Here is a 23,980-nt window from a genome sequence, read left to right on the forward strand (position 1 = left end):
AGAATCACTAGGTGTTTCCTTTCAAAGAGCTTTGAACTCCCCCTGTGCCTTCTTTTAGCATGGGGAAAGGCACTACTAAGATTAGCCGGTGATAAGACAACAATAGTCGCTATCTCCCCATGGCCCTCAATGGCTAACTGCTGTTATCACTCACAGAAGCGAGAATGCGTCATTTTTAGCTGGATCATGTCTTTTTTAATGCAATAGCTACAAGAAGCAGACTGTGCTCACTGACAGGCATCCAAGGGTCTGCTACAAGTGTTTGCGGCAGTCGAAATGATAAAACGAAGGTGGCAACAAAAGTGAGCTGATAATGAATCAACTTTTCAACCAAGTGATACGCCATTTCATCCACGCAGAAAAGGCTATGCTGACAAGTGGCACCAGTGTAATAGAACACAATCGAACAACAGGTACTGGGTGTTTCAGGGTGTAAAGGTAGAGTGGGGTGGGGGAGTCCAAACGGCGATATGCCTCTGCACTTCACAGACTGTAGTTGCCACACACCTGCCCCACAAACTGCAGACCGGTTCAAGCTGAAGGAAACAATCGCCAACAAGAACACGTTCATACTCAGAAAGCACTTACTCACTAAACTTACAACTTATGGTTATAACAGGATAGCTAGGCTTACAGAAAATGAGTGAGTGATTCCTTCAAGAGAATGAACAGGTAAAGAGGGGTTTGCTAACTTATCGGCTAAAAGCAGCTTTGAAACATTTTTTGAACGCGGTAACTCAACCTGCTCAGCCACTAGTCAATGCTGTCATGAACAACTGAGCCAAATACTACTGCACTAGAACCCTACTGTTTCGTTCTCAGGTGCTGCGTTTTCCCGGCTGTTACGTCCCGGCCCAGCTCCCACAGAACCCAATGCATTGATAACCCCACTGTTACGTCAGAACTGTGGGACCGTTCCCGCATCATACGTCGCGAACTGCCAACCCGCGCCGGCCCGAGCGGCCATTTTGACTTTTCATGTCGCTTGCTTGGCTTGGTTGCTTGACGATGGCATTGGCTGCCCAAAGTGCCGGGGGTGATACTTATGACGTATTTTTGGTTTCCGCCAGCAAAAGTATGGCCCTTGAGATCCGTATTTGCTATTTAAAGAGGGTGTCTATGACGCTTTGCAGTCCTAAAATTGTTTTTGGCTCATGGATGTTCCGTATAATGTCCAAGGGCGATAACGCCGTCGCCGCGTGCCGTATGCTGTGAAGCGTGAAAGTGTGCGAGGGGAGCCGATGACCGCGTTTATATCTTGCGCGTGAAAGAAAGAAAAGCAGGGAGGAAGCGCACCTTCTTTTGTTACGCTCGAGGCACCGGCGAGGGAGCGAGGGGGGAGGGATAGCGGGCAGCGTTGTGCTCTGGCATCAACTGCATACTGCACCTACACTGCCCAGACTCTGCCCCCAGCACAGATCGCTTTCAAGATACGGCCCGTGCGACCGCACCGCCACGCAGTACGCAAGTGGTGCCAGAGTACAACGCTGCCCGCTATCCCTCCCCCCCTCACTCCCTCGCCGGTGCTTCTAGCGAAACAAAAGAAGGCGCGCTTCCTCCCTGCTTTTCTTTCTTTCGCGCGCGAGATTTAGACGCGGTCGTCGGCTCCCCTCACATGCTTTCACTCGCACATAGCACACAGCATACGGCGTGCGGTGACGGCGTTATCGCCCTTGGAATTAGAAATCCAATTTTAGGGCCACAACGCATCATAGACACCATCTTTAGATAGCAAATATGGATCTCAAGGGCCATACTTTTGCTGGCGGAAACCGAAAATTCATCATAGGTGTCGCCCCCGGCACTTTGGACGGCCAATGCCATCATCAAGCCACCAAGCCAAGCAACATAAAAAGTCAAAATGGCCGCTCGGCCCGGCACAAGGTGGCAGTTCGCAATGTATGACGTGGGCACGGTCTCACAGTTGCGACGTAACAGCGGGGTTACCAATGCATTGGGTTCTATGGGAGCTGTGTCGGGACCGGCCGATAACGACATAACAGCCGGAAAAACGCAGCACCCGGGAGCGTAAGAGCGGGGTTCTACTGTATACTAAAGTTGGCCTCGAAATGCCGAACCAGGTGTCATTGACATTACCATGACATCTTGGCACAGAGCAAAATTTGCTGACGTTATGCAGCAATAAGGCCGAGTATGAGGATATTGCTCATAAAAAAAAATAACAAGAGTGCTGTGTGGGCGTCTCCTCGCTTCGCTCACTTGTGGCAACAGCAGCGATCACAAGAACGAGGTGAGCCAATGTATCGCGAAGCATCCACTTCCTGTTTGCTGCAACCGAAGCTGCTTTGCAGAAATATGCATTACAGTAAAAAACAATTTAGCCCACTCTCATGCTCGCCGGTATTTTTTTCTGGAGTACAGAGCACTTAGGCCCTCTAAATTAAATTATGGGGTTTTACGTGCCAAAACCATGAACTGATTATGAGGCACGCCGTAGTGGCGGACTCCGGAAATTTGGACCACCTGGGGTTCTTTAACGTGCACCTAAATCTAAGCACACGGGTGTTTTCGCATTTCGCCCCCATCGAAATGCGGCCGCCGTGGCCGGGATTCGATCCCGCGACCTCGTGCTCAGCAGCCCAACAGCATAGCCACTGAGCAACCACGGCGGGTACTTAGGCCCTCTGTTACTGGAAAAGAATGGCAAGCTGAAAATGCCATATCTGTATACTCCCTTAAGGGGGGACACCCCACTTTTTTTAAAATTTTTTATTTATGGCCACAATTTGATCAAACTTCCATCACTTCCGTATTTTGACATGCTGATTTCAAATATGCAATTGGTTTTCGCATGCAACAAGTACTTTTCAAAATATAAGCAATTCATGTTTTTTTGTATAGGCCAATTTGGAGGCAACTTCTCTCTACAATGCTGGTTGTTATGAAGGAGACTGGCACATCAAAATGATGTTGAAATGATCAGAGGTTGCAGTGCTACAAGAATGAATGTTCTAAACTGATTTATGCCGAAGTTACAGCATGCCAAACTTTTGTAAGCAGAAGGCATTAGTAAAACCCTGGAGAAATTATTACTTTTTCAAAATTTCTGTAATGATATTTGTTCATATTTTAGGCCCACTTCACTCCCAGTTTGTCCACCTTTCTGACAAAAAAAGAATTATTGCAATAAGATAAGTAGAACCAGAGATATCGTCACTCCAAAACTACACTACCATCAAAAATGTCGTTTTGAGAAAACGAGGAAAAACATTTCATGACATGTTCGTGGTGATTATGGCAAATGCTTGAACACTAAATTGATCTAGGTTGATACAGGGGTCCAACCAGGCAAGAATTAATGTTTTTCACAAATTTGGACCACAATTAGAGCATGTCAAAATTTTCAAAGTAAAAAGCTAATGCAACTGCCAGGAAAAATTATTATTTTTAGAAATTTTCTGTATTAATATTTATTCATATTTTAGGCCTACTTCACTCACCAATTCACTACCTTTCAGACAAAAAAAGAATTACTGCGATAGGATAAGTAAAACTGGAGATATTGTTGCTCCAAGACTATGACACCATCAGAAATGCTGCTATGAGAAAACGGACAAAAATATTTGCGTTTATTCACAGACCCCCCACCAATATCTCTCAAAATGAACCAGGGGAGTAGTCAGGATGCATGCTGTCGTGGTGCTTTTTTTTGACTGCCTTAGCAAGGCCAAGTGATGCTGCCCTTTTTTTGGAAGAACTTGTGCTACGCCGCAAGTCCTTTTCTTTTGCCCTGCTGGACCCAGTGGGTGTTATATTCATGTCCAGCTGTGATAGCACTGCTGCAGCTGCATACTCGTTGCCGGCATTAAAACGCAGCACAGCTTCTGCAACAGCTGCCTGTACTGCAACTAGAGACCAGTGCTGCTCTTTTGCTAGCAGGCTCCAGATTACAGAGTGCAGAGACTCGTTCGAATTCTGAGTCCTTCCCCTCAGGCACCTCTGCAGCAGGCTCTTTTCTGACAAGCGCTGGTACACTGGCAAAAGAGCTGCAGCCACATCACTAGGCAAATTATACTTGTGCCTAGGCTCTGGCTCCCCTTTGGCCTTTGCTGCATTGTGGGGGCACCAAGACTGCTCACCAGCCGGGCACAGGGCGTGGTTTGGGCAACTGTCAGTGGAAGTCACATGATAAAAAGTTGCCATCACTGCACGGCTCATGGCTTCCACATCACCAACATGCGATTTTAGGGCTCGGCCATAGTAGATAGCCAACCTGTCGACCAGCTCAGCTGTCAATCTCCCCTTACCACCGAGGCTTCGTTTGCCTTCACCCTTGTGTTTCTGTAATAAGTTGCGGAGTGCAGTGCCCATGCGTTTTCTGACATGGTTAACGCAATCCTCTTTTTCTACTTCAATGTATCCGTAAACTTTTGCCTCTCTAATTGCATTGTATGTGCGGCTGTCACCGTCACACAACATGGTGGTATAACGAAGGTTATGTCGCTGAAGCGACCTCTCAAACAAGATTTTGCCTGCTTCTACTTCCATCTGGCCAGACTTGCAGCTTGTGTTTTTCTGGCACTGGTGGCTCAACTTCCAAAGGTCGTAGCCCTCACTGTCTGGCTTAGGACCGTTCTCGCACCCCAAACAAAAGTTAGACATCACATGATAATCGAGCACATATCCAGTGAAGAGCTCCACAACAGTTCCAACACCAATATGTGAGGAATGTCCCCTTGTCAACCAAGTTCCGTCGTAGCACACGGCAATGTTCTTTTTGTGTCCAAAACAAATGTCATCATACAGTTCAGTGACTTCTTTCGCGCACCGAGTCATAACGGTCGCGGCAGCTCGGGTGGCAGCAGGCTCTAGCGTCTTCTTCAGGTGGCGCTGAAACGTTTTATTGTGGAGCCCCCGGCGCGAAAGCCCCATCGACGCGAAGATGTCGTTCATGGCTGTTTGGCCATTTCCACTGCTGAGCATTGCACGTGTGGCTAACATGTTAATCTCAAATGGATTACATGTCTTTTCACCATCAACTCTGCGCGAATTCCATTGCGCCGCAACTTCACCACAATTCTCGCACAACACGACCAGTTTCTTGGCGAGGCCGTAGTCACGGTCGCCCGTGACTAGTTTCGCACACCCTCCGCATACCTTGCACTGCAGGGCAGCGAGCAGCACATTCAGAAGGTTCAGGTCAACAATCGCGTATAAAGCAGCATTGTCCACGGCTGAGGCCGATGACGCGTCACTTGCATCAGTGAAAACAGCAGTCTTTCGCGCTGTTGCCGGCGTCGACTCGAGTCTATCAAGCGTGACTTGATCACGGGCACTCACTTGAGCTATTTCGCTGCTCGTGACAGTTCTAGCGTCAACTCTCACACGGCCGGTATCGGCGCGAAGGATGCCGTCGTTCTGCAGATCGGTATCACCAGCGTCGCCGCGAGCCGCAACTATCACACGGCCGGAGTCGGTGCCAAGGAAGCCGTCGTTCTGTAGATCGCTATCACCAGCGTCGCCGCGTGCCGCAACTATCACACGGCCGGAGTCGGCGCGAAGGATGCCGTCATACTGCAGATCGCTATCACCTGCATCGCCACGAGCCGCAACTATCACACGGCCGGGGGCGGCGCGTAGGAAGCCGTCGTTCTGCAGATCGCTATCACCAGCGTCGCCGCGAGTTGCTTGCTGACCCGTTGTAGAGCCGCGCGAGGTTGTGCCCTTATTTAGCGGACTGCCGTTGTCGGATACCCCAGCACCACGAGTCACTTGCGCATCGGTTGCAGGGCCGCGCGATGTCGAACCGCTATCACCTCCATCGCCGTTGTCGGGTGTCTTAGCGACGAGGGTCGCTTGCTGATCCGTTGCAGTGTCCCGCGATGTCGTGCCCTTAGCGCGTTTCTTATTTTTCGCTCGCTTTCGGCCGAACTGATACACAGTGTGGAACTTTTTCGGTCCTCCAGGCATGTTCGTCGTAGCGCGGTCGCAACCAAAGGCAAAATGGCGCCTCTACCAGCCAGATTTTTCAATCCAGTGCCCTAAGCCAATAAGGTGACGCCATCTTAGCCACGTGATCCCAACTGGCCAATGACGACTTTCTATGGGCACTTTTTTTTTCCGTTTTATTTGTGAAGGCGGCGACAACATGGTTGCTTACCGAGTGATAAAAAGAAGCCAAACGCACAAGCTTTCCAACGATACCAAAATGGCCGCGGTGGAGCGAGCCGTTCGCGAGTTACAGGCAGCCGAAATAAGTGCGATTTGTCCACAATTTAAAGGTCTGTGGGTGTGCCAACGAATCTTTGAATTGCTGTTACGCCGTAAATACGTGGTATTTTTTAATAAAAAGTTGCAGGCAGGTGCGGGATGGTAGTAGGAACACAAAAATTACAATTCTGAAAACTCGATTTTTGGGCAAATTTTCGGCTCCTAAAAGCCGTGTCTCCCCTTAAGGAAATTTTATCTCTGGGATCGATGAAAAGGTGCATGCCCTCAGGAACTATATACCGTTAAAGGTGCAATTCTATCTGTCTGTCATCACCCATAGTAATAACAGTTATCATTCAGTCATCATTCCTTAATGCTGCACATGTTACATACTTGACTGTCAGGAGTGCCATGCTCGTCAAAGCATCCTACAGACTTCTTCACAGAAAAGCAGAGGGCACACACCCTGTGCGATAGAAAGCGAATGCACTAAGACAGATGACAATTACTGTTGCGTGAAAAAGCATGCTCTAGAGAGTAGAAAACTTTGAAACTCCACTACCTGTGTCCTTTAGGGAGTGGCACTATCATAAATCTTCCAGAGTTGAGATGGAGCATCCAGCGAAGAGAAGCTTATGAAATTGGTGTTAAGAGATCTCTCAGCCTCCTACATGTTAGCCTTAAAAGAAGTATACCATACTTCAAAATGACAAATGCTTGAGATCGCACTTAATCTATCATGAAAAGGTACATGCTAAGCCTAATAAGAGTATAACGCACTTTGAAATGAGAAATGCTTGAGGTCGCACTGAATCTGTTTATCCTGAAACGATGCTATGCACTAATAAACACAAGTAACCCCCGAACAACCAGTGTCTGCTCACCGCAACCAGCATTTGGAGAGCAAGGTTCCTCGCTGGGGTGCCTAGAAGGTGCTGCTTGCCGAGAATTCGTAGTGCTCCACACACCAGCTCTTGGGAGGGTGCCGATAATGGCACTGCAAAAGAAGGACAGCAAACAAGCATTGCAAGAAAATAAAGGGACACCTTTACATTGTCACTTAAAATGATGTCACAAATTTTACTATACTTTCACATAATTAGAATTTTTTTTATCCTAGTAAGTTCCAAAAAATTCTCCAAGATGAGCATTGCATACATTTAGATGTCACATAATCCTTTCTTGACCCGAGCCAAGCGCTGTCAACACAAAGGGCATGACAGATGTGCAGAAATTTCATCTGTGTGCTTAAGCTCACACATGAACAGACAGCTCTGAACCGTGTGAATTTGCATGCGTGAACATGCTTATCCTATACGATCTGAGTGTCTTCCGGTGGCTAATCAGCCCTATCTTCGCACATGCTTTTGTGTTTATCATATGCACTGCTTTTGTTGTACCCTCTATTTGTGTCAGGTTGATCATTTTGATTGGGCCCATCAACTTGGACGGACCTCATACCGACAGAGACCAACAGATGCCACAAGAATGAAGCTACATGGACGAAGATTGGACAAATCAACATATGCTACAGTGGAATCCCGATTATACGGCTTTCTTGGGACCATGCAAGAACGTCATATAATCCAGTAAAAAAGAAATTATTTCTGTAATGCATGATTTCATGCAAATGAGTTGCGAGGAACTCAATTTAAGCTATAGGCTAATACTCTGCAGGACTGGGAAACCAAAATCCACCAACACCAGCAATAAAGTACCGTATTTACCTGAATCTAACGCGCACCTTTTTTCTGAGAGAAAGGTGCCTGTGGGTAACAATCGGATAAGAAACCAAAACTGCGTTTGTGGTACTAGCTACAGCCGTCAGATGCGGCATCATCAACATCACAAAATGGCGACAGAGAACATTTTTGCGAAGGTAGCTGTTGGTTAATTTTGTGCTAGACTACGATCTAGAGCAGTATATTTGGCCAATAACTTTCCGATATATTACTATCACTTTTGTGAGATCTTGAGCGACTCGGCCCCATAAACGTCGGCGTAATCAGCCGCCAGCATTTCTGCCACGTGACAAGCTCGCTATCTGCGCACAGTGCCAGCAACGCTGTCGATCACTTACTTTGACAAGTATGATGCAGTCTTGCAAAAGCGATAGCAGTATCTAAAGTGATTGTTAGAAAATACCGTCTTTGTGTACTTGATACCTGTGGTCAATGACTCGCAAATGACGGGCCACTTTCAATGTGAAAGCTCAACTTACAAAAAAAAAAAAGCTTCTTTGAGAAGTTAAATTCAGCACGTCTTCATTTTCTTTCTCATTGCGAACGTCAGAGGCACGATATACAGTAGAACCCCACTCATACGTTTTTCACGGGAACGTAAAAAAAAAAACGTAAGAGCCGGGAAATGGAGGAGCCGGGAACCAAGAAATATTGAGAAATGGGAGTAGTGTTGAACTGCACACAGTATTATTTTAATTCTTACGTGTGAAAAAAAGTTGCAGTTTCACCCGACAGCCGAAGTATTGATTGCGATAGCAAATTAGTAGACAGCTATACAAAGTAAGAATAGTAGTTTTATCGTCCGTATAAACTTGTAAACATTCGCTTATTAACTATATTACCAAGCATGGTGTCAGCGCCCACAGGCAAACATGAACACATCACACTCGATGAGCGTGGACACGCGCTGTCAAACACTGGCGTGAGGAATTTAAGCGCCGCTGCAGAAGCGAGTGAAGTGACCTTCGTGCTGTTGTCTATCGCTTCAACACAAACTGAGCGCCGAGAACACACAGCACGCACAAAGCTACGAGCCGCCGACGCACCTACACTACGTAGACTCTGCCGCCATCATAGGTAGATTGCTTTCAAGATACGGCCCACGTGACTGCGCGCGCCGTGCAGTATGCAGTTGATGCCAGAGCACAACGCTGCCTTGTTATCCCTCCCCCCTCATTCCCTCGCCGGTGCCTCGAGCGCAACGGAAGAAGGCGCGCTTCCTCCCTGCTTTTCTTTCTTTCGCGCGCGCGATTTAGACGCGGTCGTTGGCTCCCCTCGCACACTTTCACTCGCACATACAGCATACAGCGTGCGGCGAAGGCGTTATCACCCTTGGACTTTATATGGAACATCTATGAGCCGAAACCAATTTTAGGGCCTCAACGCGTCATAGACACCATCTTTAGACAGCAAATACGGATCTCAAGGGCCATACTTTGCTGGCGGAAACCGAAAATACGTCATAAGTGTCGCCCCTGGCTAATGCCATCGTCAAGCAACCAAGCCAAGCAACATGAAAAGTCAAAATGGCCGCTTCGGTCGGCGCGGGGTGGCAGTTCGCAACGTATGATGCGGGAACGGTCCCACAGTTGCGACATAACAGCGGGGTTACCAATGCATTGGGTTCTATGGGAGCTGTGCCGGGACCGGACGAAAACAACGTAACAGCCGGGAAAACGCACCACCCGGAAACGTAACAGCGGGGTTCTACTGTATTTTTCTTTTATGTATCAGCGGCACGTGATATGGTTGTCAAACGGAACACTTTCAATTGCGATCAAATTTTTTGGTTGGGATTAGCTTCTTTGCTTCTAGCTACAAAAGAGAGCCAATCGCAGTCAAGAATTTTGATCCGTATTGGGATCACGATTGAAAGTGGCCACGTGACAATGGTGTTACATTCAGGTGCAGTTTTATTTTCTCACTTTAAGTCCACGAAAATTGGGTGCCCGTTAGATTAGGGGTGTGCTAGAATCAGGTAAATATGATAAATTCAAAAAATATTGTAGCGCAGGTGTCAATCATGCTTTACTGAAGAGATTTTGTGTACTGTGTACCAAAATCCGCACCCATCAGCGTGCTATAACGCTCTTTTCTTACCTACACACTTAAAAAATATTAGTCAGTTTCTTATAGACTTTCTTTGAGCCATGCAGCAAGAGTTTTCTTTCAAGCGCAGCAACGCCCAGAAGGAGGTCACCCTATGGCGTCGCCTGCACAGACAAATTTCAGAATCTTGTTGATGCTCGGCCGTAGCACATCCGGGAATGTAAGCAGACGCATGGCAACTCCTCGTCCAGGGTGGCAGCCAGCAGTGTCGGCATGAGGCACTGCCTCCTTGTGCCTCATACGACAAACCATGTGAAACCAAGAACCCAACAACGGACACGTGAGAAGTCTTGTGTGCTCGCCAGTAGGCAGAAAGCTTTGAACTGCAGACGTGAACACGCATATTCGATGTGGTCTGTGTGCCTTTCGATGGCTAATCAGTTTTATCTTCGTGCCTCCTTTCATGCTTTCCATATGCACTGGTGCAGTATTCTCAGGTGTTCTTTCGGAGATACAGTTTGTGACAAGTGCCACACGCATCAGCGTCTACAAACGACAGCATTCTTGGCACAGTGCCAGGACCACTGCCGCCCTTCAATGTGACCAGTGCAATGAAACTGATACAGTTAAAGCTCAATATAACAAAGTACTTATTTTTTTTATAACTTCTTATCTATAGAAAACCATGTATTTCGAATCCCAATATAACGAAGTGTGTTTATACTCAATTTCAATATAACAAAGTTTCACTGCCGTCAGAAAGGACTACTGAGGCAATAAACGGAAATGACTGCAGATGCAGATGGAATTACAAGCGGCTGTTTGCAATTGCACCACTCAATATGTGTGCCACACGATGGAGAGCAGCCGCTCACCAAAATGGAGCAGCTATGGAATGAACTATGGAACTATGCAACTATGGAACAGCATAGCAGCTGTACCCTCTTGCTGTCATGTTCTGTATAAGGTCTAAGTGTGATAAGATCCTATCACGCCTTGCACACCATATGCAGCGGGTGCAAGGGAATGCATGCGAGGGCGAGCCGAGAAGGATGGCAGCTTGATGCATTCCGTCTTCCTGAACATCAGAGGGGGTGGGGTGGCGAGCGCACAGTAGCACGATCAAGAGCATGATTGGGTTGGGGGAGGTAGTGGAGGGGAGGTAGTGGGGGGCAGGTGAGCAAGCGTCTCCTTTCCTGTTGGCGCAGCGGAGCGCATAAACGACTGTGTGCCCTATCTTTGAGGTAATCTGGGCGGGTGCAAAGACGGGTAAGCCGAGATGGCCACAGCTTCATGTGCACTGTCTTCCCATGCATTTTGTGCTGAAGATCACGTAATCTCAAGTTTCAGAGATGCACTGGAGCAAGAAGCAGACGAAGCTTTTGCTTCCATCTCCTGCACTCTTGACGATAGCCGTCGTCCCATTGCAGGCGACATTATCAGCTGTGGCGGAGGAGTGGACGTGGACACGTTAACAAGCATCGCAGGTTTCGCTCTGTACTGCCATTGTGAAGATATCATCCAGACTGCATGAAGCCGTATCTATGGTTGGCAACTCTCAAATTCAACAATATGAAATTTATTTTCCCATTCAAATTTGTTTTTTCTGATTGCCAGATAATTTTTAAAATCTTACGGAAATTGAAGGGGGTGTTGCCACCCATATTTTGTTTTTGCGCCATATTTTGGTAAACTAGCCTAACGCTTTCAGCAAATGAGATTGGTTTATTATTCCGGAAGTGAAGCCTAATTACACTTAGTGCTTCCTTTAGTGTACATTCACCACAATTGGTAGCACAGCATACTTACGGTCAAGGACTTGACAGAACTGCGCAGCAAGGTCATTAAAGATGCTTGCGCAGCGTGTGGCCAAGCCTGCCAAGGCTTGGACCAGGGCAGGCATTGAGGTCGGCAGAGGACCGGAGAGCTGCGCTGCCACGCACAGAAGCCCTGCGGCACAGCCGATGGTCAGGGGGCCCCAGGGTGGTGCAAGCAGCCAGGATGGCTGCTCAGCTGAGCGCCTCCGGCCACAGAGATGTACGATTGAGAGGGCAGCTGAGCATGACATCTGGGGGTACGCCTCCTGAATTTGTGGGGTGCCAACAAATTACAAATAGAAAAGGGTGACCATTCTCTTAAGCGGCACTTCTAAATCCTTTTTAAGTTTTAAAGAAAGGTGCAAAATGTGTCTCGTATTAATTCAAGTCTTACTGTGCATAATAGAGTTATGCTTCATTATACAGTCGAACCTCAATATATTGAACAGCGCGATGATCGCAAGATAGTTCGATATAGCCAGAATTCGAGATATAAAATCACGTAAAAAATGCATCAAAAACTTGTACAAATCAAGCAATGTACCAATAGTGGCACAGTGAATACTAACTTGAAGCTTCAAACAAAGTATTTATTCATTTGGCTGAAAGTACTGCAGCAGTGTAGCCTGCTTATTATTGGCAACTGCGTGCTTAACCACGGCGTCCTCAACATAGTCTAAGCGATCCACAAGCGATAGGCCGGTGCCTTCTATTGCACTGCAGCAGCGGCGTACAAAGGCCAACGCAGCTACAGCCTCGTTGAAGTCGGGAGTGGGGCAACGTCGGCGCTTGCGGGATCAACTTCGGCAGCGTCTTCGTTTGGCCGCTCAGCAGTAACTTCCGCTACAATCTCCACGTCCGTCAACTCCGCCGTTCTTCCGGTGCTGTCATCACCGCCAACGAAGCCTTCAATGCACATGCTTTGTGACTCAGCACCGACAAAGCACTCCAACGTGCTCCAGGTTTCTTCACGCTGGCATTCTTCCTCCATATCGTCGAATCCTGCCTCTGGAAGCTTCTTCCGTGTGGCCAACGAAACCCGCATGCCAAAAGCAGTTAACTATGGTCGACTGCTTGACGTTGTCCCAAGAGGCTTTCAGCATTTGGATGGCCCCCAAAAGGTCTATCTTTAGCTCTTGGCCCATCCAGAGCTTCAAAAGCAAAATGTCGATCAACCGACGCTTATAGATGGACTTGAAAGTGCGGATAATGGCCTGGTCCAATGGCTGCAGCTTCGACGCGGTGTTCTGCGGCAAAAACTTGATTTCAATGTTGTTCAGCTGGACATCGGTGTGGTGTGCCATGCAATTATCAATGGTAAGGCATACCTTCCGACCCTGACGCGCCAACTCCGAGTACCATGCCTTCAGCCATTTTTGGAATATGTCCCGAGTCACCCACGACTTCTTATTCCAGGCATATGTCACCGGAATACTGGGGCAGTTGCGCATGCACCTCGGGGTTTGAAACTTGCCTATGACAAGTGGCCGTAGCTTCGTGCTTCCGTCTATATTAGCAGCCAACAGAACTGTTATGCGAGCCTTGCATTGCTTGCCTCCGTGGCACTTGTCCCCGCGTGTGTTGAGCGTTTGTTGCGGAAGCATTTGCTAGAACAGGCCGGTTACGTCCGCATTAAATATCTGGCTCAGCTCATACTTGGCGAGAATCTGGGGCTACTCTTGTTCAAGCCACTTCTTGATCTCTCCGTCATTGGCATCCTCACTTTTCCCCGAGACTGTCTTCCCGACAATGTTGAAGCAGGTCTTAAAACGTTGCAGCCAACCGCTACTGGCATTGAAGTTCTCAGCGCCGAGAATGAATGCGAAGTTCTTCTGCTGTAGAATCGGTCCCGATAAAGGAATATTTTGGGCTCTTACATCGACGAACCACTTATGCAGTGACTTCTCAACATCTTCAAAGGCAGCTTTGCGAACAGGTCGTGCGCCTGAGTGCTGGTTCTATTCTGCCTTGGTTCTTGTACTCAGAGTGCTTCTTGGTATGTCGAAAGCTTCGGCGACGCTTGCCTTCTTTTCCCCATTCTCAACGCGCTGAATGACTTCCAATTTTGCGGCAAATGTGAGGGTCGTCCGCTTCATCACGTTTGCAGCCATCACGACAACAACTACACCACACCAGGCCTAACTCCTATCACATGATAACAACGACAGCACTAACAGCGGCACCGATGAGTCAGTGCGGCAAATGCAATGCGTCGTTGTCAAATTAGCCAAGCCGCCGCGTGCGTACGCCGCTACGTTCAAATGGCGACCTCAGCGCGATCGATGTGTGCAGTTCTAGCGCGCAGCAGTCGGGAACGCCCATCACGCCATCGCTATCTTTGAGAGTGTTGCGAGAAAGCTCGCCGCCTGTCATCAGCGAGCACATGGTCTGGGGTGGCGGAGTTCGATATATCCCTTTTACATCCGACCCCGCTCGAAATAAAAAATGCATGCGATTTCCCTGGTGATATAGAAAGTGTTCGATATATGCAATAGTTCGATATATCCGTGTTTGGTATATCGAGGTTTGACTGTATTAAAGCGGTAAAAATTGGCACTTTATTTTGTTACACTTAAATTGTGCCAGATTGAAATAAGCTGCATTTTTGGGTAAGGGCCACACCGTTTCAAGAATAAAGTTTTAGAAATGAGCTATGTATGAGTCACATCCCACTTAGAAAGTGTGCGAGCATCTCATGAGCCGCTACTGTGCAGCGTTCTAGGTTTCTGAATATGTCACGTTTGCAAACAGCCACATGTAATTCAACTATTTGAACACTGGTGCCGTGGTAGTTTCATTTAACGCTTCAATGTTTCTTTGCAGCTGCGGTAAAAGATTTTTAGACTGAAATAATAAATAATGGACAAACCGCGCTGTTACATTGAGGCTAAAAATACATGATGTTCCATAGACATCAAGTAATGAAAAGTAATAGTAAATTTTTTAACAAATAAGTGCATTACATTACGGCTAGCTGCAGTGACTATCACTGCAGCTAGCATTATTAATACACTGCACGTAGTGCAACATCGCAACTTTTGCTGCATTGACCTATTTCAAGTTTTGATTAAATGACACAGCTTGGCTTGGCACAGCAATACGGTTGCTTGCATAATGTGTAAACTACGCATAAGGCCTCAGTCTCACAAGGAATTGGTGCAGGAAAGGCTCAAAGATCCTAGACAGGTTCCAGGAAGCAGGAAACGCTTCGAAGGATTTGGCCACCATCTGTAGAAAAGAAAGGCAACTCAAAAGCAAGAACAGAAGGAAATGGTCACAGTGACACTGTCTACCTCCAAATCTCCAAATACAGTTGAACCTAGTTACAACAAAGTTGAATCCGGCACAAAATCCCCACGGCCTTTCATCGTGCGAAAGGCCGTGGGGGTTGAGAGGGAGGGAGCGGAGGCGACATTTAACTGCGGCCCCAAATGCGTATCTTGCGACCAGGCGCAAGGGGAACTGGCGACTCAATGTCCCACGCGAAAGCAGGAAGGCAGCAAGGGAGGCAGGGGGCGTGGCTTCTACTCTGTCGCAACTGTGTACTTGTACTTGGCGCAGCTGCGGGCTGTCGCGCGCACCGTATCTTGAAAGCGATCTCCACACGGCTTTGACCTTTGTATGCGCTGTGCTTTCACTGCTCAGTTTCCGTTGAAGTGATAGACCGCACGAACCTTCGCTCGCTGCTGCTGGCACGCTTGCTCACGCCAGCATTTTTGCAGTGGTTGCCTGCAGTCATCGAGTGTGATCTATTCATGTTTGCCTATGCGTGCTGGCACCATGCTTGTTAATTCAGTTAGTAAGCGAATAAGTCCATGTTTATGTAGTCGATAAACCTACTATCCTTACTCCGTATAGCTCTCTACCAATTTGCTATTGCAACTAATGCTTTACCTTTCGTGCAAAACTGACATTTTCATGCATCCGGTGGTCTCGCGTTGCTTTAGCGGTTTTCTTCTTCTTCTTTTTTCCGAGACACAATAAAAAGTCACCCCTCACGTTACTTTCGCATTTTTTAAAATTTCTTGATGGACGCAATGAGAAGTCACCCTTCGCGTTACAATTGCGGTCGCGTTACAATCGAGTAAATACGGTAATCGAGAAATAAAATTAACCGGAGTCGAATTAACGGAAGTCTACTGTAATCGTGCTGGTCCGGAAAATTAAGTGTCTGAAAAATTGATCGACAACCGCCCGTGCTGAAGCCTGTTCCGCAGTCTACTCATGTTTTGGAGGGGTAGAAGGGAGACAGAAGAGGTGTGTGCAAGGCTGGTGATGCAGTGAAGGCACATAGCGTTCAGAGCACACAGGCCGATGCGACAGCTCGCTTTTATTTTTTTGTTGTTACCAGGATTTCGTGTTCCTCTTCCTTTCGACGCAGACACTCAGTAGCCAGAAATTTATTTGTTATAACGAATAATGCGGCATGGGAACATTGTAGTAAGTGGTCTATTTTACTACAGAACCCACACACAAGAATTCATACAGCCGAGACTGCTCATTGTTACATTTGAGTGTTGTTATAAACTGTAATGTTGTAAGTGGGTTAAACTGTCCTTTTTTCTGTCTAATTAAAACCTTTAAATGTCTGTACCATCTGTTTTTTTTTTTTTCTCGTGCAACTGGGTAAAACAATTACCAGTTATAACAATAGAATTTTCTTGGCACTTGAATATTGTTAGCGCAAGACAGGGGTAAATGGAGATCGCAGGGAGAGGCCTTCGTCCTGCAGTGGACATAATTATACGCTGATGATGATGATGATGAATATTGTTATATTGGGTTCGACTCTGTCTGGGATCGTGGCAAGTGCGTTAAATTGTAATTGGCTGAAACCATTATCCACATGTACAGATGAGTCGAATAATTCGGCTACTTCAAACTTCAGGTTTGGGGTGGGTAATCCTCTGCCTCTGATGTTATGCTCCACAAAAGTTTTTGTGCAGCAGCAACATACCTCGATCACCATCAGGTGGCTAGGAAGAAGATCCCAATCAATGGGAACCACAGGAATCTGGCTGACTTCGGGCAACAGCTCCTTCAGCTCCAACCAGGAGGAGTCGTCTCTCCAGACTGCTCTCAGCTGCTCATCCTTACTGCGTGACATGCCTGCAACGATGATGAAGAGTGTAGTCTCTGCCATACTTAAGGAGAGATGAGGGTCTAAAAACTGCGATTTGTTTCAGAAAAAAGTGATTTTGTATTTTGGTGTGTTTTGCATTCTTCCAAGCCTTCTCTTTTATGTATTGAAAAATCAAAGCTGAGAATCAACTAGAAGTTGGTAAAAAAATGCAAAAAGCACTCGCGGTGGCTCATAAATGCACGAATTTGCCCGAATTTTGCGCAGGCGGCATTATGCTCCGTAGCGTCGCCTGCTCTAATTTTTGCGGGGATGTAGGCTGTTTCGCTGTTTTTTAATCTTTTAAATGTGTTTTTCTGAGTTCTTCATTTTGTAGCATTCTTTAGAGTTTGTGCCCTAAACTTTGTGCGTTTTATGTAGTCTGATCATAATGCAATTTGGCATACTTATGCTTTAACATGTCCTGAATTCAAAGAAACAACGTTCAGAGCTTTCCAGAAACATATTTAGTAAGATAACTTCAAGAGTTTCTTAGTTGAGATTAGTAACACTGAAACTCAGCATTGGAATTTTTTTCTAGGCTAAAACAGAAATGTAACAATATACAATTTTCTTGTTTTATTGAATTTTACTATTCACTGGGAGCAATATGAGCTATTTTTTTTGTGTTTTCTTGTGCTCACTGTTATCGCCTAAGCCTGCAGAAGAATGCATTGTTTCTACAAATGCATGGTGTGAGCTATCAAAACACTAAAAGCAGATTTGAAAAGAGGAGCCTCTGTAAATGGTGAAAGTTTCATTGAGCTGTAACAAATATTTAAAGACAACGTTTTCCGAGTAGCATGTCCCCTTAACTTCCGCAATCAAGACACATACCCAGCAGCTCAATCCAAACTCACATAGTCAGGAGCAAACATTGACCGTTTTGGAAAGATGGATTGAGATAACAGTTTCAGAGCATGGCAAACCAGAAATCCCCAGCACCATCCACAGGAGAAACGAAAAAACGCTTAAGGCATGTGTGGGCTATGTATGATGGAATCTGCACTTCTTAATGGGACACAAAAGAGAAATATAGTAAAGCCTCGTTGATATGAGTCCATTATGTAACATTTCTCAGCACCAACGTTCATGATCGAGAACCCAGAAAATGACTCAATACAGACACGTTTCACTGCACTACTTCAGATATGCTTCACCACAATACTTTGCATATGCTTCACAGCGTAATACTGCTGTATTGAGGGGAAGCTGACTTTCGGGAGCCGGCATTATGCAACATGTTATGCTTTACGAGCTTCAAAGCCATTGATGAGGATTACAAAGGCGCAGTCAGCGTCATTGCTAACAGCGGCAAGTTGTTTCAATGAAAAACACGGCACCAAACAGCAAGAAGCTTGGTAGCGAACTTCGAAGCAGCTAAGCTTAGCGTTGCCGCAGTGGTGGCTACGGCTGCCAGCGGATCTGCGTGCGAGAACGGCGGTTCAAAGCAGCGAGATAATTGAAATGGCAGCGGTGGTGGCTTCGATCAATGCTGTTTCGGACCTGAGGTCATGGCAAAAAGTTCGGAAAATCAGACGTCGAAGGTTTTCTGCGTCCGAAATTTCAGACGTTCTTACACACTGCCTCTATGGGGTACGTGGCGGTGCCACAAAAGCGTCCAAACAATCGGGCACGGCCGAAAATTCTGGCATCCGGAATATCGGAAAACCGTTGACTGTAATTAGTGACTGGTTTGTCAAACTAACCACAGCTGAAACTTCATTCCAGCATATCAATGATGCAACTATAGGCCTTTGCATAATGTTTCCCCGCACTTCAATCAGCATTATGGGGCACCAAACTCAGCATAGCATATATGATACACTGGGAATTACAGAGTGTAGGGACACTAAAGCAAAATATCAAGTCAACTAGATAGAAAGACTAGGCTTCTGTAAGAACGAATTCATCATTCTTAGCGAGGACAGAGCTTTTGTGGGCAAGAAAATGAAGAAAATTAAACATCTGAACGGCACCACCTATATTGGACTACTCATGTAACGTCAGCACGGGCTGACTAAGACAGAGCAGCACAGAGGAAGGTCACGTGCAGATTACGACAAATTGTCCCCCTGCACGGGCGATTCAAATTCAACAGCAGCAGCGGGACCTACAGTGGCAATTTTCTATAGAAAAAAATCATACATTGGCACACAGACAATGATGATAGACTCCAAAATGAGTAATTTATCAATCAAACTTAGCTTAACATTTTTCTTTAATGTCCCTTTAAGAACAGCTGCCAGGTCCCAACACTTCATTCACAATTGCATGAAGACCCCCTTGAAATATTCATCCTTCAGGCATTAAATAATAGGGCTACAGCGTTATGCAACCTGTGGATGTACAGTACACATGCAAATATGGCACTTGATCTGTGGCTTTCTTTCACTGCGCTTACCTGTTGCAACAGACAGGAGGAAGCTGCTGTATGCAGCGACGTAGGTGACTCTGCCTTTCTCCTCATCAAACCTGTCTCAGACACAAAATGAGAGAGCAACTATGAGAGTCACTAGAATCACGACAACCATTTTGATCTATCAGCAGGCACAAAAATGAATGACAACTCCGTATTTTTGTTTCGATTTCTTCGGCCCTCTTCAGCAGATACAAAAAAAAAAGCAGTCATATTCAAGTTGTCGCTTTATGGATTGGTCTTTTACAAAGCGCTGCATGGAAACATTCTCGTTTACCATTCTCAGCTGTAGCCTGGTAGAACATAATAGTTATTAGGGGTATGCGAATACTAGAATGTCACAGAATCGAATCGAATAGTGAATGGTCGAATAATTTGATTCACGAATTGAATACCTACAGTTTGATGTTACGGATATTTGGTATACAGTTAAACTAACAGTTTACAGTATACAGTTAATTGAACTTTAACATAACGAAATTCTCAATACAGTCGACATCTGATTTTTCGCACTCCCTAGGGGCTGCGCAAATGTCCGAAAAATCGAGCAGTCCAATAAAAATGAATGCATGCCTTTTACTTCCCCCAAGGGCTCAAGTCGCCACAAGCACGTCCGAAATTGCTCTGAAGGCATGCCAGTACACTCATTAGGCGTAGAATAGCTCATGCTGTGATAGGAGACGTAGGGTGCATGCGTGTATACTTAAGGAATACATACCGTGTCCCGTGACAGTTACCCCTTTCCACTCTTGGTATGCTTCACTGGGCAATACTTGTATTGAGGTAAAGCTGACTTTCGGGAGCCATCACTATGCAAAGCGCTGTGCTTTCCGTGCTTCCAAGACATTGGCAAGGATTACAAAGGCGGAGTCGGCACCATTGCTAACAGGGGCGAATTGTTCAATGAAAAACACAGCACCAAACAGAAAAAAGCTTTGTAGCGAACGTCGAAGTAGTTAGGCCTAACGTTGCCAGGTTGCTGGCTACGGCCGCCAGCGGATCTGCGTGCGAGAGCGCCGGTTCGAGGAGGTGAGATAATCAAATTGGCGGTGGTGGTGGTTACGATTAATGTCGTTTCGGACCTGCGGTCATGACAAAAAGTCTGTAAAATCGGATGGCGAAGGTTCTTTGAGTCTGAAATTTCAGACGTTTCTGTACATTGCGGTGCCGCAACGACATCCAAATTATCGGGCATCCCGAAAATCGGTCGTTGACTGTATAACAAAGTGTTTAACTTTTTATAACTTCTTGTCCATAAACACCATATATTCTTAACCTCAATATAACGAAGTGTGTTTATGCATGATTACAATATAACGAAATTTCACTGCCGCTGTGAAGGAATATAGAGACAATAGATGGAAACTTCCGTGGATGCAGATGGTCAAATGGTTGAATTACATGCGGCTGCTTGCGAACACACCTCTCAAATCGCGCGACCGAGAGCAACCACCAAAGCAGAGTAGCGTCACGTTCCATATAATGTGCAAGTAGGATAAGATACTGTCGCGCCCCGCGCACTGTATACATTAAATGCGAGTGAAAACGTGCAAAGATGAGCCTAGAAGGATGGCAAGGTGATGAATGTCGTCTTTTTGCGTAAGTAAGGGCAAAGGGGAGGGGAAGAGAGCGAGCTCATGGCAGTACTATCAACCACGAGCAAGGGAGAGGGGCAAGTGGGTGCACTTCTTTTTTTCTAGCGCAGCAGTGGCTGCGCGTGGCTGTCGGCATGCCTGAGTGCATACACAGCTGGTGCGCCCTCTTTTAGAGACAATTTGTTGCATGTGCAAAGACTGGACGAGCTGAAGTGGTGTGGCAACGTGCACTGTCTTCCCGCGTGTTTAGTGGTGGAGGTTGCGTGAGCTCGAGTTTTGGAGACATGTTGAAGCAAAATGCAGACGAAGCATTCACTCCCCATTGCCAGCGATTTTCATGATAGAATCGTCCCATTGCGGGCAACACTATTATCCAAGGGGTGGAGTGGACACGAAACCATGGCTTTGTTCAATATTGGCGACACGGCATGATATCGGCAACACGGCCTGAAACTGTGTCTTTCGTCGCCAAAGTTCAAATTCAATGAAATCATTTCTTTTCTTATTTAAATTTTCTTTTTCCGACTGCCCGATAATTCAGAAGATTTTGCGGTTCCTTCTGTGTAAAAAAAGATCCATCAGCAACTGTACTTATTCACATACAACATGAAATTTCAACATAACGAAATTTCAATATAACTAAGGAAATTGTCGATTTTACCGACTTCGTTATATCTACACTTATTGCATTGATGTGTAACTGCATTCCCAAAGATGAGCCTTATAATTCTGCAAAGCCCTTAAATACCTTGAATGCAGCACTACTATTCCCGTGGTCACCATCTTGCTCGCATTGTTTCATGCCCTGCTCGACGACTTTTAGTGCAGCCCATTCAGCACACCTATGAAATATCCCAATCCCAAAAGCATGGCATGACATTGTACCAGCGCCGGCAGCTTGAACAAACAGCTGCTTGTAAATAGAGTAGAATCTCATTGATACGACCTTCATGGGAACCGGAAAATAAAGTGCATCATACGAAAATCATATCATCCAACGTATTATCCAACCAAATCATATTATCGGGAAAAGAAAAAAAAAAAACATATTTTCCCCAAAAAACGTATTATGCAGAATCGTATCAACGAGATTCCACTGTAAAAATTAATCTCTTTCTCTCGTGCCCTCAAATTCTTATATTTCACACAATGGCTAGCGAACAAAAGGGCCAGGAGCGACAACTTCTCTCTTACTTTGGATACATAGTGGTTACACTAATTAATGATCCCAGTGAAGAATGGCAAAGAGGTCTGGAAGAAAAATTGGCAAAAAGGCGGGAATGTCACAATCTTCCATAGCACAGGGATCCTGCAATTCCGAAGCCAAGAGTACCCCCTACACAGATCCCTGCTTCTCCTTTCCCACTCACCTCTCCTTGAGCAGCTGAAGCAAGTACAGCAGTACAGACGTGGGCAGTGGGTCAAGCGTTGCAGCGTACAGCGCTTCAAAGTGCTCCTTCTCCAAGCAGGGTACACGACAGATGAGCTCCACAAGTGTGCGTTGGTCTTCCTGTTGTGTCGTCTGAGGCAAAAGCTCTGTAGCAAGGAAAAATTTTTAAATTACGACCATAAATGGGGTGTTTTACTTCTCAAAGCCAGAGATGGGCTGTAAGAGATGCCTAAGAGGCGATCGCTTGGTTCATTTTGATCACCTAGGTTTATTTAACATGCACAGATATCTCAGTATGTACAAGGACAATTTCAGCCTTTCACCCAGCATCGAAACGCAGACACCCTTTGCAGGAACACTGAATGTACAACCTCGTGTTCCGCACCTGAACGCAAACGGCCTCAAGTTGCCTGACAGCTATACAGAAACATTTAAAACCTGTCATTGAAAACAGCAGCATAACTTATCCCTGCACATCGTAGCCTACATTCCCAATTACAACCCTCGGAAATAAAGAAAATGAAAAATAAGGGGGAAAAATTCACACAGCCCACACAAATGATTGGATACAACAATGTTGAAGATAGAGATACTAATTCATTAGAAAAACAGAGGTCGGTGTGAGCTTGTATTCTCTGGCCTACTTCTCTGCGCAGGGGAAAAAGGAAAGGGGACAAAAAAAGAGTCATTAAGGAAACCACTGTGTCCTTGCATATATGCATCCCTTCTTTCTGTCCTCATCATCATCTTTAAAGCTTTCAGTCTAGTTTGGTGACCTTCAAATACAGGAGAACCTCGTTGACACGATCCCATTACGTACGTTTGTAATCAAGAACACAAAGAAATCACCCAATTGTGTTACACTTATTTTTTACCGGTTTTTACCGGAAAACACAATCTTATGGCACCAACGTTCAGTACATCGCCAAACTGCGATCATATGATATGTTTTCGGGCCGTTAGATCCCATGTAAACAAGAAAAGGTGCGAGGCACGCGATTAAGAACAGTAGCCACCCGTAGCATCAGCTTTATCGCAGTACTCGCCGGCCCGTCTCACGTGAGAACATCGCCGTGCACTCAATTCTTATTCCGGTACCAGCAAATCTCCTCCCAGGTCGTTGCACGTCACATTCACAGCTATCACTGCCAACCCTATTACGATAAGCATCTTCACCTATTTGTTACACAGCACGTGCGGTGTAGTGCTGTCGGAAGTGTAATGCAAGCTTTTAGTAGGCAATAACTCAAACATGCCGCCGTTCCCTGCTGCAGGCGGCGGGATGCAAGCATCACGTTTTGTTCTGGCGGCATCCGGCATCGCCGACCAGCTCGATTTCGTTACAGTTCCCCATCGCCGTCTTAAAATACTACGTAATAGGAAAACAACAAAATGAGGCTCGAGCCACCGGAACCCCACGAGCACGAGCACGACACGCGTCAGCGTCTCGTGCCACGATTTGCGCAACACTTCACATTACGTACATGTTAACTACCATTTGAGTCTGTGAAATTTTTTAGTTACCTACTTTGGATAATACGTTCTCCCGGCTAGTACATTTTTTTCCAAGTTTTTTTTCCAAAATGTATGAATCAGGTTCTACTGTAGTTCAGAGCAGCCCTTGCAGCTGTTGTAGCTACTTCACAGCCACACACAGTGAAAAAAAATAGCACTTTGA

The 23,980-nt window shown here is 46.1% G+C and overlaps 2 protein-coding genes and 1 pseudogene across 2 annotated transcripts in view; all 3 read right to left on the reverse strand.

The window, feature by feature from the left end:
* Positions 1 to 23,980, reverse strand: part of LOC119450295 (testis-expressed protein 10 homolog) — a 57,526-nt gene that overhangs the window by 2,080 nt on the left and 31,466 nt on the right. Inside the window, exons 10-15 of the mRNA XM_037713717.2 lie at positions 22,283 to 22,448; positions 19,303 to 19,373; positions 16,737 to 16,888; positions 14,927 to 15,007; positions 11,772 to 12,045; positions 7,056 to 7,168 (exon numbers count right to left, since the gene is read on the reverse strand). Of these exons, the coding sequence (XP_037569645.1) occupies positions 7,056 to 7,168; positions 11,772 to 12,045; positions 14,927 to 15,007; positions 16,737 to 16,888; positions 19,303 to 19,373; positions 22,283 to 22,448 (857 nt within the window). The remainder of the gene's footprint in view (positions 1 to 7,055; positions 7,169 to 11,771; positions 12,046 to 14,926; positions 15,008 to 16,736; positions 16,889 to 19,302; positions 19,374 to 22,282; positions 22,449 to 23,980) is intronic.
* On the reverse strand, positions 3,602 to 6,366 carry LOC125944722 (uncharacterized). The gene is made up of 2 exons (XM_049665782.1): positions 5,631 to 6,366; positions 3,602 to 5,552 (listed from the first exon to the last, which is right to left on the reverse strand). The coding sequence occupies exons 1-2, from the start codon at positions 5,929 to 5,931 to the stop codon at positions 3,619 to 3,621; spliced, it is 2,235 nt and encodes a 744-aa protein (XP_049521739.1). The 5' UTR covers positions 5,932 to 6,366; the 3' UTR covers positions 3,602 to 3,618.
* On the reverse strand, positions 12,061 to 14,900 carry LOC125944723 (tigger transposable element-derived protein 6-like; annotated as a pseudogene).

This window comes from Dermacentor silvarum, chromosome 4 (genome assembly GCF_013339745.2).
Source record: "Dermacentor silvarum isolate Dsil-2018 chromosome 4, BIME_Dsil_1.4, whole genome shotgun sequence".
In the NCBI taxonomy this organism is placed as follows: Eukaryota; Metazoa; Arthropoda; class Arachnida; order Ixodida; family Ixodidae; genus Dermacentor; species Dermacentor silvarum.

What these genes read in the sequence shown, in the direction of transcription:
- LOC125944722 (XM_049665782.1), bottom strand. Translation starts at nt 5,931, where the DNA reads ATGCCTGGAGGACCGAAAAAGTTCCACACTGTGTATCAGTTCGGCCGA. An exon ending in AGCAACTCGCGGCGACGCTG is followed by an intron (nt 5,553 to 5,630) that starts GTGATAGCGATC and finishes GTGGCGATGCAG; the next exon opens with GTGATAGCGATCTGCAGTAT.